Here is a 20,127-nt window from a genome sequence, read left to right as displayed (position 1 = left end):
TTCTTTCCCTGCAAGCAAACTCGGCTTCCGGGAGCAGTGAAACGCTCTCGAGAATGTCAAAAAAACGAAACAAAAAAAAAACAATTAGTCAAGCGTCGACTCACCAATCGCCGTCCATAGTTCATTCCAGATTGCACTTCCGGAGCAGTGATGCTGCGCCGGAAAGGCTTGGCGCTCCGGGTCTGCACCGTGGACCTCATTTCGGCTCGGGGGCTCAGGGGACTTCTTCGAGCATTGAAATTTGCCAGTCCGAAAAAACCGTGTGTCCGAAAAATCGTTTTCTCAGTTTTTCCACTTTGTACTTTTTATTTCACATTTTTATGAGCGAACTGTGCGAATTCAGCCCAATATTTGTTCCCCCGTCACACGGAAATCATGCTTTCCAAATATGCATTATTTTCAAACACGAAACACTGATCTTACATATTTTCATTATTTCCAAATTGTTACGACGAATGTCGCCAGTTGAGAGGGACGAAGCATTCCTTCGCCCTCGAATCGAGGGACGTTGCTATTTCGGCAAATGTCAGTGCGTCACCTCCTCAAGGGGGCTTCCCCGTCGCTTGTAACCACAGCAACAATATTAACAACGATTTTTTATCACCGTCAAATTTTGACTTTTATCGTTGATTCGATCAAGCGCCCTTGACCTTTGGAAATTCCGTATAAAAGTCGAAGTCACGCAAAGCCCGATAAGAAATAGCGCAAAAGAACATTTTTTCGTAGAGCCCCGTGTTGCAACGGCGAGTTTGGGGTTTAGATCCGAGAACGAGAGCGGGGGGTTGCGGCGGCGGGGGAGGGAGGCAAAAAGAGCAACACGCTCTTTATTTCGATATTCGGTTCAATTATGAAGATGGAGCTGTTGAAGACGGCGATGCGACGGTATCGCGTCGGGACGGGGACTAAAGGCGGAGTGCTCGCGTGCTCGAGCCAACCGCGAGATCGTCGAGTGAACGGTTCGCGGTACAAACGCGTGCGGGCTCGCGAGTGAGAAAGGAACGGTGGTCGGGCGCGAAAGCGAAAAGGCAGATATAGAATCGTATAGGATCAGTCAAAGCACGAATACCGGAAGCGCTGGAACGTACGCAGGAAAAAAAAAAACAATAAACCGCCGGTAGAAAGGTCAAAAGCACTGTGCCAAATTAAAGGATGAGCCGGATTGATAAAATCGTGGAACGAACGCGTAGAAATATGGGATTCGAGTAGAAAAATATTAGCGGAAATGAGACGTACGCTCGGGGGAACGAAGCAGCAGAAAAATAATGTACAAAAGCGTCTGCACGAAGTTTGAGGCTCGAGAAATATTGGTCCAGTACTCACTGACGAGATTTCCGGTACACACTGTTCGAGAACCTTCGAGAAGATCTTGAGAATCCATTCGGAGTACACGGAGGCAGTCGACGAAACTCGCTTGAAATTTTCGAAATCGAATTTCTTCGCCACGAAAAAGGCTCCGTCAGCCTACGCAGGGCGATGGCAAAAACCAGTTGATAGAGCCTTTTTTTAATCAAACTGCGTCAAAGAATTTTGATTTCGAAATTTGCAGCTATCTCTCTCGCACTCACGGCTGCGATATACCGACTGATCCATCCTCTTAAGGAAGTTGAGGCTGTACATTCATTTTTTTTACTCAAAAGTTATGACCTGTACCTTTCAAAAGTTAGGCCAGTTTACAGTTTGCTAATGTTGCATACACTTTAAAGAAAAGTTGGGAAAAAGACGAAAAACTGGTGAAAGCTCAGTCAAAAACACGAAGGGTGACGATCCTGGCCTCAAAAAACTGCACGGGAAACTGATTTATCAATACAATCTCAGCAAATCTCCTAATAAATCTGAAAAAAATTGACATTATTCGGCAAGCCTTGCTCACGTTGCCCAAAAAATTTCACTACCACTGAATGTGTCTTGACTTCCATAAGATTACGTGTTATTTGGCCCAAATTGTTATTGATTTTTTTCAGCAACGACGCTCCTAAACTATCTGAAAATTTAACTGTTTTTTTTACACTCGGTAAATACGGTCGCTGTCACGCGTCAGAAGCCTCGCGTCTATTCTACGGGATTTCTCCGTCGGTTTTTATTGAAATCGCGACAAATAAATTTCGTAATAGTCGAAACTCATTGACAGTTCATGCGGCTGAACACGATACTGCGTAACAGAGTGGCCGATTGTAGCGCTTGAGAGAGGGAGGGGTGTTCGTTCAGGAAGAGTTAAAAGAGGGACGAAACAAGGGTTAAGGGAGGCTCGTAGAGAAGCCTGGAAAAGGTCCTCCCACGGAATAATATTCACAGGAACAACAGACAAAAGAATATGAAATAAACGAAATGAGGAAAATTCGTAAAAACATTTGGATAAAATAATAGAACGCGTAGACGAATAGAGACGTACAAAAAGTGAGACGAGGAGTGAGATTTCATTGAATTGAATGAAATTAGAAATGAAAAAAGTTAACGCCCGAAAAGCCTATTCGTGAGCAAACTGGAAACGAGTTCTTCGAATAGATAAAAAACTGCTTTACGTCTAGATTAGCCACGAGTTTACTTTCGGCAATAAAGGAAGGGCTCGTAAAACATGGAGAAAGGTATGCGCAGCAACGAAACAAAAATAAGTCATTTAAATATCGAAAGTGACTGAAAAAGTGTGTGAAAAATCGAGTGAGGAGGCGAAAATTCCAAAAATATGAATATCCAAGACTGAAAACATGCGCAAACGAAATATGAGCAGTTCGAAAGCAGTCGAACTTCGAGAGGAACAAGCGGGCGTAGAAAGACGAATAGAAATTCATTTCGAAGAACCGGACTTTGGGTCTCCAAAGCGAGTACTTAAAAATCACTCGGGAAGCAAGTATCCGATGGAAGGAATCGGTGAGCCGGTGAAAAACAGTCTGAAACCGCGTGTCGCTCGTTTTGAAAGGAGCGGTACCGAGATTTTCGAGCCGGGCAAGTGAGAAAGAAAACGAGTGTCTCCGGCTCAAGCACCGAGCGAGGAGGGGCACGCGAGACCTCTGTACCGTGTGCGAGACGTTCGGAAGCTGCGTGGCACGCGTCAACGAGGTGGGGGAAGAACAAAAAAAGCATTGGTTTCCCCTCTCGAGACATCGCAAGATATTTTCACTTAGTACATTTATTTCCAACTCGAATAAACGAATCCACGTACGAATGAATAAATGAACGAATAAAAAAACAAATAAAAACAAGAATATGAAGGGCAATATGAAATCAAAACATGTATAATGACTCGTTGTGTTTCCAATGCGTTTCATGCGCGACGATATAAGAAACATGAAACATTTTATGGAAGAGTTTGTGTAACAAGCATTAATGCAACGACGATTCACTAACGAGCACACGGACGATTAGAGGAAACGTGATTAAGATTGATCGAGTCGGCTGTCTATAAAAGGAGAGACAAACCAGTGGGATATATACGTTGCCCTGTGCAAACTATCTTTATCATTATTATTATCGTGCTTATTATTATTCGTGTCTAAACTACGTGTTTGCGATGTTGGTGCTCTTTCTCTTGATTTCGATACAAATCCATTGGACTGAATCTCATTTTCTGCTCTCTTTACCCACGTCGAGAGTTATTTGTGATATTCGATTGGGAGACCAGAGAAATGACTTTTCCAAAAAAATCAAATTTCTTAATTCGTCTCAACGTTGTTTAATGACTCACGGGATTCTCTCCAATTTTTTTTCTCAACTCTTCGAACTCATTGCCTCGACCTGGCACACGCAATCGTCGACAAACGTGTTCCGTTTACCGTAAAAAATACACGTCGGGAAATCCTCGGAGGGTCCATTGATATCGCACTGTCAATATAATCAAATCTACAAATCTACAAACATTCGTTCAGCTGTTGTTACAGATATATCAACAATTTAAACAGAAATGATATTCAAACACGGCAGCGATCGGTCTGGACAGCCGACTCGAAGCCTCTGGTCTGACCCTCGATAAAAGCGACTTCAAAAGTCCAAAGGAGTCGAGAATCACCTCCTCCTCGTAACCACTAAAGGAGTCGACAATAATTTTCTCCTAATCTGCATCGAATATCTCACACATCATTATATTCACACTTATGCTTTTCAATTTTTTCATTTCTCGTTACATTTAAACTGGTTTTTTATGCCTTTGAAAGGCTTTTTTCCAAAACATCGTCGTTATCATTTCATTTGATTTACATTTACAAAAACTAACGTCATGGAGCAAACAGTCAGTGAAAATTACTGTAAATATTATTTTTCTATATCATTATTTTTGTTATCGTAACGATTGCTGTTGATCTTTGAAAATGATCTTCATCATTGCAGTCAGTGTTATACACTTGGATAATAATGTGTTTGGGAATAAATGGAAAAAAACACGGTCCAAGAGCCTCAATTAAATGACGGATACACATTCGTTACGCGTTAGTTCGAAATCGCGTTAAATTGCAGTTCATTACATCACACTAGCAAGTATATTATGCGAGCATATTATATGGATATAAATGTGAGAATATGTATATTTATATATACAATTTGAATTCTGTATGGTGGAGAACGGGGTCAAGCGATTAACGATCGCTTCGTCCCAACGACGACGGCCATTAAATTGTTGCATTATTATACCATTTCATTGCGATGAAGTGGACGCGCGGGTGTCCGTCGCGTCATGTTAATTGCAAACAGAGAGAGAGAGAGAGAGCTTGGGCACGGAGGTGAGGAGAAAACATAAGAGATTTCACAAAGCGAGCATAATTCATAATTCGCTACTTCGCGTATACCTTAATTTACATACAAATGGCACGATCCTCCGTTTGAAAATGAAATAAAACATGATGGATTCGTCGTAAGAAATTTATTGCATTTTCTTGCCCTATTTTACCTGGAATTCAATTTAATCTGATCGATTATAATCGAATGAAACTTTTCCAGTGGTGCCGACGTATTTTCACCTTAATCGCAAATTTTTCTCCTCAGTGAATACGTGCTTAAACGAAACGAGATTCCCGGCGCAGTTTTAATGTAATTAACCGCAGCAGTCGTGTTGTTCCCAAAACAAAGTCGCGCAGTTATAAACGTTTCGGTGGCGCCATCGTAGGACGGTTCGTAGGATTCGTAAGATTGCAGAATCGTCATTTCGCTCGATTGAGTCGATTTCTGTAGAATACAAATGCTCGTGCTCGATCGAGCTCAGTACGGTGGGAAATTTACAGCCTTAACCGAGTTCGGTGAAGTAGAAATTCGCAGTCGGGCAAGCTCGACAGGATGCAAATTCGTAATCTCAACACACAGTTACGATGCAAACGTTAATAAACCTCATTGTCGTTCGATACGCAAGTATCTGCGTTCTCGACAGAGTTGGAAAGCATAAAAATCTGCGATATCAACCGAGTGGGGTTTTTTTTTATCATCGTGATTTAAAATTCACAGCAATCGATAACTCAAAAAAGTTTCCTTCTCTGTCGACCTTACCCTGATTCAATCAGATCTCTCTCTTCGTAGCGCATTTACATCGTTCGGTATTGACTGTTATTCCAGTTAAATAATTTAACAAAATATAGCATCTTTTTTTACCCACTGCCTTATCATCGAACGGTAATGAATCGTAACATGACGGAAAATACCTGATTTTGGTAATTATGCAGTTGACAGACTTACATCTCGACCAGAAACATCTCTATCAAAATTCAATACTATCAGTAACATCTTCACCAAAATTCATTTCTACCCAAAAAACAAGTCCCGTAACATTTCTACCACGATGAAACACTACCCCGTAACAACTCGGCACATTTGCATCTCGACCAGAAAAATCTTTACCAAAATTCAATACCCGAATAACACCTCAACCAAAAATCATTTCTATCCAAGAAAGCAAGTCCCGCATCAGTTATACCACGATCAAATCTACCAGAAAACATTTCTGCCACATAAAATTTCTATCCATGTACCTTTCCAGGTCAAGAAAAAATTTGAGCCAATGCCCCAAATTTTCATGGTTTAAGGAGGTTGAAGCGTATCTTATGTTAAAACTATTTTCCAACTTTGCACATTAAAATTTTTTAAACAGAAAGCTTAAGACAGTATTAAACTTCTGGCGGGATATGCCGATTATTCACCGTCGTGAAATTGAGATATTTATTGTTGAAGTTTGCAATTTTCTGAAAGCTTCCATAAGAGCCCATGTTTAACCTTGTCATTTTCAACAATGAATATCTCGATTACTAGCCGGTGAAATCTCTCCAAACTTTTCACACATAATTAAGCGCTGTTCAAGAAGATTCACGTAAATTTTCAATTCATTAATTTGGAATAATAAAATCTAATGTATTTTTCGTATGATGTCCTATATATATCGCTTCAACTTCCTTAATATGGTTATCTTTTTATAAAAGTTGTTGACCTGGAAAAGCCTACCTTACCACATCTCTTGAAATGTGGCTCAATCAAAAAGCAGAGCCACGCTGATTATTTTCATTTTAATATCGGTATAATAAACTTTATATGAAATTGAACATTAACCGATTTCTATCCGAAAATGTCACTTTCGTCGATTTCTATTTAATCGAATTTTCGAACGAATGGAATAATACCGACCACGATTAGAGTTTCCAGTTAATTTTATGAGCAGACATTTTACATTTTCCCGTTGAAAATTTTAAGGATGAATGAATCTTTTATCTTTATCTTTTTCACAGATGAAGATCCATTGAATTTGGCAATGAATATTTCTCTAATATTCATCCTTTTTTTGAGGTTTGCCTAAGAAAAAAGAACGAAGTTTAAAATAAAAGATATATTTTCTGTCCAATGTGCGGTCTGGAGGAATAATCAGGTTTGTACACATGTATACAAAGCGTAGCTGAGTATTACGTTGCAGTCGCTTCTGCTTCAGTTTCGAGGGACGTTTTTTCTTCGAGTGCCGCTTCCATCTGCAGTCTCTTCTTTTTCTGTGCGACTCGTCGATGTTTCGCGCCTTCCATATGAGCCTTCCATTGCAAATCACCGATCAAAATCTTCTCGCAAGTCTGGCAACAAATATCAGTGAATCAGTTCATTATTTTATAAATCGAATTTATTTTGTCAACGGCGGTTAAACAAGTATTCTGTCAAAAGTTTTAACGTGCAATTAATACTGAAAGTGTTCGTCGTCCTTCTGGCGAACAAAACAACTCCAAAGAGAATTTTTGATAATAAAAAAACCTAATTCTTATGCACAATACTGGTAATGTGCTAATAATCAACAAAATGATCGAAAAAATTTGGTACGAATAGTGAAAATCTAAAAATGTATATGAACAGTAAAAAATATATATTACCTCACACCAACGACTTTCTTCGTTACTGGCGTCTGATCCTTTACCCACGTCAATGTTCTCATTAAGAGGCCTCAAGTTTGGCTCTTCGTTTCTCAATTTCGCCTCAACGATTGCGATCGCTGGTTCGAGGACACGAGAATTCCAATGCTCGACATTCGTACAATCGAGACCGTAGACAGGTGGCACCTGAAAATCAAATATGGCTCATCAGAATGCTTATTGCCTGTTTATCAGTCCCTCCGAAGTTCGAATCTATTTCTTCCTCTTATTCTTTTCTAGAATTTCGATCCAAAAATACAAATGTATAATATTGTAGGAGGGGGAAACCCCTCCTGCATGAGCACGTATTTGTCTCAATATTAAAATGAAGCTCTTATGTTTCCTGACAACGATCGTCCTTTGTAATAAACAAGATAACAAAAAGACCCAGAAGACGTACGGATCTCAAGCAATTTGTATTCTCTTTTGTAATATAAACTGCCCAATACTTTCTGAAAGTTAGTTCAATTATTTATTTCCCCGGGAACGTAACAATATAATTATTTACCGGTCTGTCGATTCGTCGTATAAAACGATTCATGATCCACCTTTGCTGTCTCCTTGCGTATCGTCTCGTAACCATTTTCAGATCATCGATTCCCTGCTTCAACAGCTGTTCACCCTGCGACAAATCAAACAGTGTTTGTGCGTTTTATTTCTGGAGTTATTTCGACTTTTTTTTCTCTTCATTTCCATTTTGAGGCAGACTCGTTGTATATAGTTGGTGAGTCGTTTCTTGAAATATATGTGCTCGAACGGAGAACGAAAGTCACTTTCTAGGGTTCAAACGAAATAGATTGTAATTTTGGAGAATCTAAATATAGTTGAAAAAAAAACTCATGACGATGGACAAATTCTTTCAACAATACACATTCCCGTACTTTTTTGTTTCCAAACTGTGTTTTTTTATGGTACGATTCTGTGAGTAGACGAATTTCAAATCAACTGTTGAAGCACGTACATTTTTAGATCCAATGAAATAAAAGCGAAAAAAACGTTGAAGAGAAGTTCAAAAAACAATGAAAATAATGTTTAGCCTGTCTCGCAGCGATAAAGCGTTCAAAATAAATGCACCTAATTTTTTCTTTAATTCTCCATTATTTTTTCAATTATTGTCGAAGGGAGAAGATTAATTTTGTCAAGGTTGTCACAGAAATTCGTATAAAACCATCAATCCCCATTTGAATTGAAAATGGAGCGCAACGAAGAAGAACTCACCGTACGAATAAACTATTTTTAGTTCTGTTTTTCGACTCAAATTTGCATTTACATATTCAGAGTTGAGTCATAATAATGCGTTGAAGAGCCCTGGCTTCAAATTCTGACTATATTTTGTCATTGCATATCTCTCCATATATTAGCACGGTAAGCTCCATTACGCATACTTGATACATATAAAAATATTGTCGAGACTCTGCTCGTGTTGCAGAAATTCACGCAACATGCCAACGCGCAGTATAGAGCGATAACAATTACGTTGAAATTTGCAATCACGACGTTCCTGATTATCCACGAGATTTACGTGAATTGCAACATGTTGCGATATTTTTATATTTACCAACATTGTGACACTGTAAGCATTCGATGAAACACTCTTTATTACAGATCCTGATTACTCTTCATGTTGATTTCTTTTGATTCGTATTATCTTTTCGTTGAATAACTTCATTGTTTTCCACCATCGAAATTTTTTTTTTATTGACGATATTATAAATTACAATCTATTTAACGTTCCGTGGGGAACGTTAAATAATTGTGCTGTGCGATTAAATTTGTCGATTTTATTTTATGGTTTAGGATTGATGACCCAACGGCGACGATTGCGTTTGCACTCGATGATTTTATGTGTTTTTCTTCATATTATTGGTTCGCTTAATTAATCAAATCTTGATCAAAAATAAAATTTACGATCACCTGATTAATCGATTAAAGTAAATTTGAATTTAGATTTCATCAATGATTTTCACATTAAATATTTATAAAAATATTTTCAAAAATTGAGCCAATGTTTGGAAGATTGATAAAACTTTTTTTGAAGGCGCATTCCGCATAAATATCAACGAGATCGTTACATTTGAAACAAAAAAAAGAAGTTATACGTCACGAAGACGTCAGAAGTACGTAACGGTCGCGATCAGCCTTTCCGATTAAAAAATCTGTCACAAGTGGTCGTGAAGAGACTTTTTTAAGGTAGAAACACTACCGAATGGACTCGCCAAAAATCAATTGACAGAAAAATGGGGTGGAGAATAAAAGTACGTAAAAGTGAAATGAGCAGTGCGCATAGTTGGATGCTAACGAATTTTTCCAATTTTTCAACAATGTCGAAAGCTTGTGTTCGAAATTAAATTTTGAAATTCTTTTGACTCCCCCAGATTGTTGCTCGTCGCCAGGGAAAGTATGGGGAACTCGGAAGAAATATTTGGCTTTATTTTTACTGAGTTTCAGCTGGTTGGAGCCATCAGAAAGTGAAAAAAACTGCTCCCACCTCGGTAATCGATGCTGGTGTGTGGCTGAGTGGTCACCCATCCGAGTATCATCCTCGTCTAAGGTACTTAACTTGGGAGATTACCGAAGCCATACGCGCTCGTCGTTGTCGATGGAATTCTTACTGACTTTAGAGTCGTGTACTAAATATTCTGAACAAATGATAAGCCTTTGGTATGATAAAACCTTGAGAAGAAAAAAGTGCTCACCTTGTCGCTGTTTTTCTCATCTTGGGGTAATACGAGATAATTATGAAACTCCTTGAAGCCAATAGACTGAAAAATCCCTTTAGTATAATCGGGTGACCTGAAGCACAAAAGTTTCGCTGTATCACAACCAGTTCAATGTTTTTTTTCTTGTTAGCAATGGAGATTATCAGGTTGGGGAATACGGTAACGAGGAAAAAGGAGAAATACTCAGGAGAATAATGATAATTGATAAAACAAAATACGGTGGTTCAAGATTGGATAAATGATGGAGAATTAAGGGCGCGTCCGGTGCAATAATCGTTGCATTTCCGATGTGGAAACGAGTCCGAGGAACTCATTATGTATCCTTTAAACGTGTATGTACTTTTTCTCCCGCCTGACTTCTTTATTCGTCGAGGATGGCAAGCACTGAAATAAGCACGATAGTAGATTACTATTATCGTTATTTCCCTCTTGCTTCTCAATGCTCGCCTCGTTTTCTCGTTTACGCGAGGGAAAAAAGCATTGCTTCATATAGATTTACGCGTGAATTTATTCGCGCTTAACCGGTACGGATGCAAGGGACGAAAGAAGGTGGACGCAGAGCGCGTTTGCTGGGGGAAAGACCGCGTAGAAAATATGCGATATATCAAGAAAATCAATGCGCGGCTTTTCCAAACGAGGTCGACCAAATTTAGTGGATCGTCTGTGAAATAAATGTTCAAGACAATATTCCCGAAAAATGTAAGTATTCGATCGAGAAATCATGAAATTTCTCGGCCCTTTCGAGCGCACGTAAAAAGGCATGAAATTAGGGTTTTTTGAATTTTTTCGATGTTTTTTTGAAATTGTTGCTTTCGGCACTGCAAAATTCGTTTCCGATAAGGCACGCAAGGGGCTTATCGTGTGTCGAGACGATATTGCAGAGCGGCGAGACATCGAGGGTGAATGCCGAGAGTGCCGACGTTGCATTAAAAGTTGCACGTAATGCAGAAATAGAGAAAGAGCCGGGAAGTGTGCGAGCACATTTATATACGCGGAGATGTAAACGTAGAAAAGTGAAAAACGAGCGAGGCGAATTTTTCATTATGCTACTTCAGACGACAACCTGCTTCTTTATGTCTCCACCGTGTGCCTCTCCGGAAATCCGAGCTTCTACTCATATTCAAAGCGTCCTTCGCTCAAGATTTAAATCCCTTGGAACGAGCGGAATTTCATTAATCGTTATACGCGCATTTTGTTTACGAATACAAAAGGTTTCAACGGTCGGGGCATTATGTACTTTCGGAATGCATTATTTAACCAAGCGAGAGCTCGACACGGATTTTTTTCACGAACACAATTTCAATGTAACTTTTAACGGTGGCCGATCGATTTATCTAATTACTAAATTACACGAAATTAAACGAGTTCCAAAAATTGAGGCAAAGTAAAAGCAAGACTCGAAATAAAATGAGCGACCTTCGAAAATTCACTTCAGTGCAGTTTTGAGTTGACGTTTTAGGAATAAAGAGAAGTCACGGACACAAAAGGATCATTTGCAAATGAGAACGTCGAGAAAATAAAGATTCAAAAACTTTGAGGGAACAGGCAACATTTTTGATATTTTATTGAATTAACGGCTCAGTTAAACTTTAAACATAAGAGATATAAAATATAACAGAAAAAATGCGCAACTCCTTCCAAATTATACAATCATTATCCAATCAAACAGGGACGAAGCATAAACGGAAATAAAAGAAAATAATAGATCGCAAATTCAAATAAATCATAACAAATTATACAAAAAAATAATATAAGTGCATTTGAAACCATGCAAAGCATATAAAATAAAAATCATAAAACTTTTTCTTATGTTCATACACAAGGCAATGAACAGTTTGAGACCCAAATAGGATCGAGCTCAATGCACAGATAATTAGTATAAAACAGAAATATATAGTTATACAATTTCTATTATGGCACCGGAAAAAAAAGTAGGATACATAAAATAAAAAGAAAAAAAATAAATAAAAAATACTTAAAACTTATACTAATATTCTCTAAAATACTATAGTTAATTAATTATTAAAAAAGAAAATTTTGAAAATTTTCTAAAACAATTGGAAACGCTATCGCTCCGGTATAAAGAGTCTCTGGCAGCAACTCGTCATAAAATATAAATGTACTTGTCTCAGAGTCGCTGCGGCGACTCTAGATATTATGGCACCAGATTTGTCACTAAATAAAAAACAAATAAACATCGAAAATGCGTGCGAAAAAATGCGAGAAGAAGAGAAGACAAGAGAAGAGTGTGGGCAAAAATCTGAAGCCGTTGTTTCTAGCGTGGTCTAGCTCTCTCCAGAAAAAAAAACGCGGTGAGTGAGCGAAGAAAAATATAGATAGTAATCGAAACGGATGATATGGATATAGCTACTGTAGGTAACCGAAAAGACGAACAGTTTGAATAGCGTTAATCGCGAATGAGAAAGATTTTTTTGCAAGCATAACTAGTTTTAAGGAGTTTCGGTACAGGCGATACAATGTTGCTATGCTAATCCATGCTAAAAAAATTAAAAAATTCAAAAAGTTCAGAATTTTATAAAATTTGGTGAACATATTCTTTAGTGCCAAATTTGACGACACAAATTTTTAAAGATTTTTCTTCTACACAGTTATCGAGTAATTGATCACTAAAGTTTACGTGTATAAGCATAGCGTTTCCATATATATAGGTATACATTCCGGGCATGAGAAATCTGCTTTAATGCGTAATTACTCGATAACTAAGTAGAAGAAAATTTTGAAAAAAATTGTGTTTTCGCACTTGATGTTGAAGAACATTATCACCAAATTTCATCAATTTCTTAATATTTTGACTTCTGTACTGAAACTCCTTAATATTGAAAGAAGGAATTCTTGTAGCATATCCCACCGACAATAATGTACGTATACATTATGGTGAAACGCGGTTGCTAAGCGGCGCTCGGTGGCGCACGTACGTCAACGAGATTACACTACTAATTATGTATAATATGATACACTATTTTAAATAAGATATTAGCAGACAAAAGCTCTGAACAATGTTTCGCCCGCGATATTTCCAGACGAGCGATCCCAATTCCGAAAAAAATTTATCGGAAAAGAGTTTCATTGGAACTTTCTGACCGAAAATATTTGAAGGAATTTACTCGGACAAAGTCGACGGAAATCTGGTCGGCGCGTCATTCGGTTTTTATCAACGTCCAACCCTCGTTGTTTCCTTTCTCGGCAATAGGGTATTTTACGGCATGTAAAAAAAAATATAAAAATGCACGTTTATGATAGATTTCGTAAAAAGTAAACGAGAAACGTTAATATTTATTCATAAAAATGCAACGTTAATATTATAATTCAATTTTGAAAATCGTCTTATTTCATCTGTTTTTCAAATGTCTACAACGCCATCCGCCATATTGGATTCCAACGTGACGTTACTCCGATAGTAAACAATCTAGATTCTTATTGTGCGCTCTGTGTTATTTTGAAATTTTACAAGTTATTATGCACGTTTGTGGACCTTTATCATTCATTTGATTAAAATCGCATTATGGAAAACGGTTTTGCGAAAGCAGCAAGTACAAATCTACCAATGATAAATATGTTGATGGTGCCATCATTTTTGTGGCATTTTTACACTTGTATTATTGCATTCAGGCACGAGACACCAATGATATACCATTATAACTCATTATTTTCACAAATCTTGTTACTTGGTATTTCGAAATTGTATTGTTTATTAACGGAGTGACGTCACAAACCGAAACAACATGGCGGCTAGCGTTTCCGCGCGAAAATTGAAAATCATAAATAAAAAATAGTTTTCAAGACAGTTTTCGGTCTTATAAAATTGAAATAAAAATTCTACTGGTTTATTACGATCTCAGGATTATTTTAAAAATCAGTTTTAAAAAAAAGGTGTAATACCCTATTCATAATGATTCGGTGAAAAAATCAGCAGAGGATTCGGCTCAACAGGAATAATGAATGAACAGCTCGATTAGGTTTTAATTGCAATATTCGAGACTGCAGTAGTACACGATCGTTAAATGGAAAAAAACTGATGAGTAATGCGTGGTTAATAATTTGTGCTGTACAGCAAAAAAAGATGAATCAATGGTTGATAATTCACAGTCGGTTAAGACGAAATATATATAGAACTCCGAAAGGATTATCTGGGAGTAGGTCGCGCGGGAGATTCGTAGTATCTCAGTGGACCACGTGTCCCATCGTATCGTGAGCATGAGGCGTTCCCTGTCGAATAACCCTGAGCGACCCTTCTGTTTCTCATTCAATAAATTACACGTGTTACTAAAAAACTCGAGGCCAGTCCGGCCTCTTTCGAAAATGCCTTTTCCCATTCATGATATGAATGCGAAAGCTCTCTTGAAAGAGAGATCCACGAGGCATCGGTGGAATATTTTATTGGATTGGAATCTCGAAACTTTTAAATTAAACGATTATATGAAGGAGGTGAATCTTTGTCGAACTTTGTCAAACTCCAATTTTCATTTATAATTTCATTTTGAAAAGTCATCTCGGTATAGTGGCTGAAATATTTGATAAAAAGTTGATTTTTGTGGTGAATTTCTGTTGACGATACACGAAACTCCCTTCTGAATTTTTTTAGTTTAAAATCTGGAGAAAATGAACGAATCGTTCTGATAGAATTTGCAAATATTCTAAAAAAATTGAATCGTTCATTCCTAACGATTAAGATAATATTATAGCTTCGATTTAATGATTCTTCCAACGTGGACAATTCATTTTCGTTAATTATTGATGAACGAATTTATCGGAACAATTGAACAATCATTTTTTTACACTTTTTTTTTAATTCCATGCTATAGTGTCAATGCAGTTGAAAAAAAATCGGAACTTTGTAAATTCCGTAGACCGTTGGATATTGGAATTTTGATAAAATTTTAGTTTTATCACGAATCATACGTTTGCGAGACTTTTCGAATATTTCTTCAGCCCAAGAATTGCCCGGCTATCGTAAGCTTTTCCTATCAACAGAAAAGGCTATTTCTCTAGTATGGTGAAATCATAATTCTTGCATGGGAAAAAAAAAAAATATTATTTCCGAGTATGTTTGAAGAAAAAAAGCCCATGGCGGTGGAAATGGAGCAAATTTGGGCCGAAAAATCGCGAATAAATATGCAGAACGTGGGTTACAGTGCAAAGATAGGATCGGTGGAGAGCGGAGCGGCTCGTGATTCACTCTTATCAAAATTCTCGAGTAACCCACCGAGATATGGTGAACATACATTCATAATTAATGGTCAATCTCGAAACTATCGTTTCGACAATGATTCGTTGATGAATAATTAAAGAAATGGTGAATAATAATAAAACATATTGCACAATTGTTGAGAGAGCGACGCGATAAGTTCCCATTGAGGAAGGTAGTAACGAAAAAAAGCGTATCGACGGAGTCGAAATGAAAACGACCGAACGATTGAACTCGGTTGTCTGAATTTTCTCATATCTTTTGCGGCGTGATATGGAACTTGGCAGTCTCTGCAAAGTCTCGATAGGCCCATTACGTAAAGAGAAAGTGCTTTGACGTTGTAGTCATTGAAAATGGAATAAAGAAAAAAGGGCGAGAGAAAACAAGCGAGATAAGGAACTTAAATGTGAAACGAATTAATATTGAGGAAACAGGATGCATTCTTGTATGAACGGGGCGTAGTAAAATTTTACGAGAAACAACGAGCACAACATTGATAAACGAATGATAAAAAAATATGATTTTAATGCTCATTGGAACATTATAATCGAGGATGGAAGTGACTGATTACATGCGAATGTACATATCGATACGAATCTGATGGAGCGATTGATAGGAGTCACACGTGTCTCCGGCTACTGTTGGGCTCGGAAAGCGTGACATTTGGATTAAAAACGAGGAAATTAACGATTAGAAATTCGCAACAAAATCCGCGCGTGATAAGATCGCAATTTGTATTTATCTGTGTGCTATCGCTTGCGCAATATCGGCCGTTCGTTAATCCCTGGCTTTGATTAAAATCGAGTTATCATAAACTCGGAAGAAATCCGGTGAAAGCCTGTCAAGTTTGTGTGATATTCATTCGCCATTGTCAGAAAATTGACAGTAAAGATCAGATTAGAACATTTTCCGTATGAAAATATGAAATCTCTCGGAATATAAAGTTTTGTGGGCAGTTTTTCATCGGTAAATACCGCACGAGAATAGACCACCGGTAACAATAAAACGTGAGATAAGAAGCTATCTCATTCCAAAATATATAAAAACGACGAGCTGCCAAATTCGCTCGAGACCTTCGTTATTTTTTACAATTCTCGTCATGTGTTCAAAAGCATTTGTTCTATTTACATCGGAAGCTTCTAAAATAATGAATTCAGAGGAAAATCATTTTCAAGGATTTCGGGGGAATAGAAATTCATAAAAAATGAGAATCGATACGAGTACGATAAGAATTTATGATAAAATCATTTTCATTACATAAGAGGAAAACCCCAAAATTCCCCTAGGGAAAAAAAGGTTGGGACAAGTACATTGACGGTCCCTTGTTTCTGGATGGCAGAAAAATCATTCAAAACCAGGAAAAAAATTTATATAAATAAAAGACCAAAAATAAAAAACAATCGAAAAGAATTCTATTAAGAAAAATAAAAAATTTTTTTTTAAATTCATAAATATCGAACAAATTGAAAAATTTACTATCCAAGTTACGTGCAGTATAAAAATGTATTATATCAATTGGAGGCCAAGCTTTTATTGATAATTTGGAATATTTACCGAACAAGTTGGAAACTTTAATTGAAAAATTGACGTTTTATCTATCGGAGCGACTAATCATTCATAATACTTATTTTCGAGGAAAATCAAATTCATAAAAAAAGTCAACGGAAGTTACGTGTAGTACTAAAATTTATTATATCAATTGGAGGCCAAGTATTTTTATTATCGGAATAACATGTATTTATTTAGAAGATATCGACATTTACGTACTGAATCGTTGACTAAGTCGTGCAATTTTAACCTCACGAAACGTTAAAAAAACGGGCTCAGAACGTTTCATCGAAATTACTAAAAAATAAACGATACATAAGAGGAATAATTCAAGTTTTTCAGTCATATTCGTCCGTGTTTTAAAATCGATACGATCCACGTAGAAGGTCTCATACACATTTTCGCTCGCTCCTTTCCCGCTTCACTCTCGTTTCACCTGAGTACATAAATACGTAAGATGAACAAATATAACGATCGAAGGTGTGCGAGAGCGCCAGGAATCCTAGACACGGACGAAAAGATATATAAATATAAATACATTTCGTTCGGCGAGGATTGTTAATGAGCACATGCGCGTGTCCGCCCTCGTTGAAGATCTTGGAAATTTTTTAAATCGAAGTATTCGCTTTATTAGAGCACAGAGAATAATCGAAGATACGAACGATATCGAAGGAGTGACAGAGCGTTTGATCGTTTCAAGTGGCTCTTCGATTAGTTTTTTTCTTTTTTTTTTTCTTTTCATTCCTCAATGTTGTTATTTCGAGGGGAAGAATATTTGCGGGTGGTAACATTCAATTGGTCTCGAAAAGTGTCGGACTTTGGTATGCTATTGATGAAAGCAGGTGAAACTTTATTGCAGAGTCTGAATAATCGTTATCTCGTATCGCTCGATTGACGTTAGAACTATTTTTTCTTCCCTCAGACTTCCGGCCTCGCGGCGAAGAAAACGAATAAGGGACGAAGGAAAGAGAAGGAGGAAGCAACGATTGAGATTACAGATCACGAAGCGCAGAACAACCGACGCCCGATTCACAGCTCTGATCACGTGAATTCGGAGAAAGCCGGAACGGATATAAGGACGTGGATTCGCGAGTGTGCGTGGTTGGCAAAATTGTCTCTTCCGCTTCTACCAACGAAGGCCTCAAGAAACCTTTTTGTGTATGATTTATTGGCGACGTTTAAAATTTCGAGTGTCATTTGTTCTTAGTTAATAACGAATGATCATCGATTATCCACAGTTGGTAATCAACTTCCCGATACGAAGACTCTCGAGAAATAAAAGCTCAAAGAACATTTTGACGAAATTTTTAAACCCCTAAAAATTGAATGATTTCGATGATGTTTGTCACTTTTGTGTCATTCTTTTGTGCCCGAGATTTCGGTCTACCTGGAAATTGGATTTCGAAACTCATATTTTTGCAGATTTGAAAAAAAAAAAAATAAATAAATAAAAACAATTTGGAATTGGGAGAGCACAATTTTCTTTCATTCCACACTTACGAATTCGTAAACTCACGTGTTGGTTTTAAGCCGATTCTCATTGTAACGGGCATGAAAGTCCAAAAGTTCGTCGACGAGACCAGCCTCGACCATGGAGTCGACCCGACGGCTCAAACGTTCGTCCAAAATTCTCTGCAAAATTCAACGAAAGCTCCGAATTAGACTCCGAGGCGAAACGCGAAAAAAATGTAATTTAGCGCTCAAAAAGTGATGGAATCTTGATTGAAATCGTTGTCACGAGTACGAAGTGGATTTTCCATGTCACGTAAGATAGATAAGGTATCGCAATAGTTTTTTTGTGCTCTGATTAGTCAGAAACAGAGTCCATTCGAACAGAGTCGAAAGATTAAAAAAACAGTACAGTTGTATACGTGTATATAGATAGAATTATGATTATTAGTTAAAATAGAAGAGAAACCGACGCCGTAGGAGTAATGAGAAATACGAGTGACGGGTTAATTAGCCAGTTCGTTAAAAATTGGCAAGCAGCACGTGAGTTCTGGGATAGAAGAAAAATAAATGAATTTGTCAGTTGTTCTACTTTTCTTCATGGTTCATTTCTGAGCGCGAAGCTTGACCATTTTTCAAGTTCTATTTTCTCGGCTCGAGCCACGCGCGAATAAGAAAATAAATATCGTTCAAGTAGACAAAGTCCATTTGCCAATTAGAATATAATTAAACGTTTTTTTCGAGAGCATCCAAAAATATGAATGAGACTATTTCCCTTCTTTTTCCTCCTTTTTTCAGCCTCGCCAGCCCGTGAGACATTTGCTCGTTTTTTCTTACTAGACAATTGATTTATCGCTCGCGTCCCTCGGATAGACCAAAATTCAGATGAAACGGTCAATTAGGGTCATTCGCAATTGTCACTCGGTATACTCGTTCGACGTTTTCTGTAAGAGTTTCGACTCTCGTTACTCCGAGTTCATTTACAGCTTATAACAGAAAAATTGCAACGAAAATTCGGCCCAAAAAGCAAATGATTTTCAAATTCAAAGAAACTAGGTTTTCAGGACAAAAGTATCGTACGAACAGGCGTCCGAGGAGAATGATTATTTAGATTTTTAAATATAAACTCCCAAAACTATACATTAATAAATTCCGTGACGAGAGTACTCCACAAAGGAGGATCAATGTGGTTAAAAATTCATCGAAGAAGTCGGCCTATGATATGATAACATTCTGCGACGTCTCTCGGTATTTGTAAGACTAACACGAATAATTTACAACACGAAAAACGTTCTGGCGTCGAGCTAAAATGTGTTTTCGAATTCCTGTGTTTCGATGTGTTACCGATTCGACATAAAAGCATCTAAATTTATTGGCGCTTGATTCAACAAAGTATCCAATAAATGACGCATTCGATAGTCCAATAAGACTTTTCTTCATAATCCCGCCCGTGTTTCATCCATTCCAAAAACATTACAATCGAATCGAAATAAAAAGGAAAACAATGCCACGTGTCTGAGATCAGAAAAACGTAACTGCTTGGTCAGCAGCTTCTCGTCGTTCTAATCTCTCCTGAACGATTCTCGTCACTCTATGTACGATCCTTTCATTCCTCACTTTCTCACGCTCGCATGACAGAAGAGCCTCGAGTTCGCGCCACATGGAATACGTCCCCGAGTCGAGCATGAACTCGTGTGTATACAAGGCTTTTTCATTCGCACACGTGTACGGAAAAATCGTTTTTCAAGAATCGTGACACAAGAGAGACCACGAAATTTTCAAGGCAAAGATGTTTTTTTTATCCTTCTTCTGATACTCCTCATCGAATGACTGAAAATAATCCGACTACTTGCAT

At 37.6% G+C, this 20,127-nt stretch overlaps 2 protein-coding genes across 3 annotated transcripts in view; one reads left to right on the top strand and one right to left on the bottom strand.

Annotated features, from left to right (window-relative positions):
- Positions 1-20,127, top strand: part of LOC122415254 (uncharacterized) — a 179,796-nt gene that overhangs the window by 5,992 nt on the left and 153,677 nt on the right. The gene's annotated exons all lie outside the window — the stretch shown is intronic.
- LOC122415145 (tRNA dimethylallyltransferase) overlaps positions 6,773-20,127 on the bottom strand; it is an 86,197-nt gene continuing 72,842 nt past the window's right edge. For both annotated transcript variants that reach the window (XM_043427039.1, XM_043427040.1), the window contains exons 5-9: positions 18,340-18,455; positions 10,046-10,142; positions 7,858-7,971; positions 7,311-7,496; positions 6,773-7,019 (exon numbers count right to left, since the gene is read on the bottom strand). In XM_043427039.1, the coding sequence (XP_043282974.1) occupies positions 6,861-7,019; positions 7,311-7,496; positions 7,858-7,971; positions 10,046-10,142; positions 18,340-18,455 (672 nt within the window). In that variant the 3' untranslated portion in view covers positions 6,773-6,860. The remainder of the gene's footprint in view (positions 7,020-7,310; positions 7,497-7,857; positions 7,972-10,045; positions 10,143-18,339; positions 18,456-20,127) is intronic.

Source organism: Venturia canescens, chromosome 8, assembly GCF_019457755.1.
Source record: "Venturia canescens isolate UGA chromosome 8, ASM1945775v1, whole genome shotgun sequence".
Classification (NCBI taxonomy): Eukaryota; Metazoa; Arthropoda; class Insecta; order Hymenoptera; family Ichneumonidae; genus Venturia; species Venturia canescens.
The sequence above is the reverse complement of the archived record's forward strand: the minus strand, read 5'-3'. Positions and strand labels throughout refer to the sequence as shown.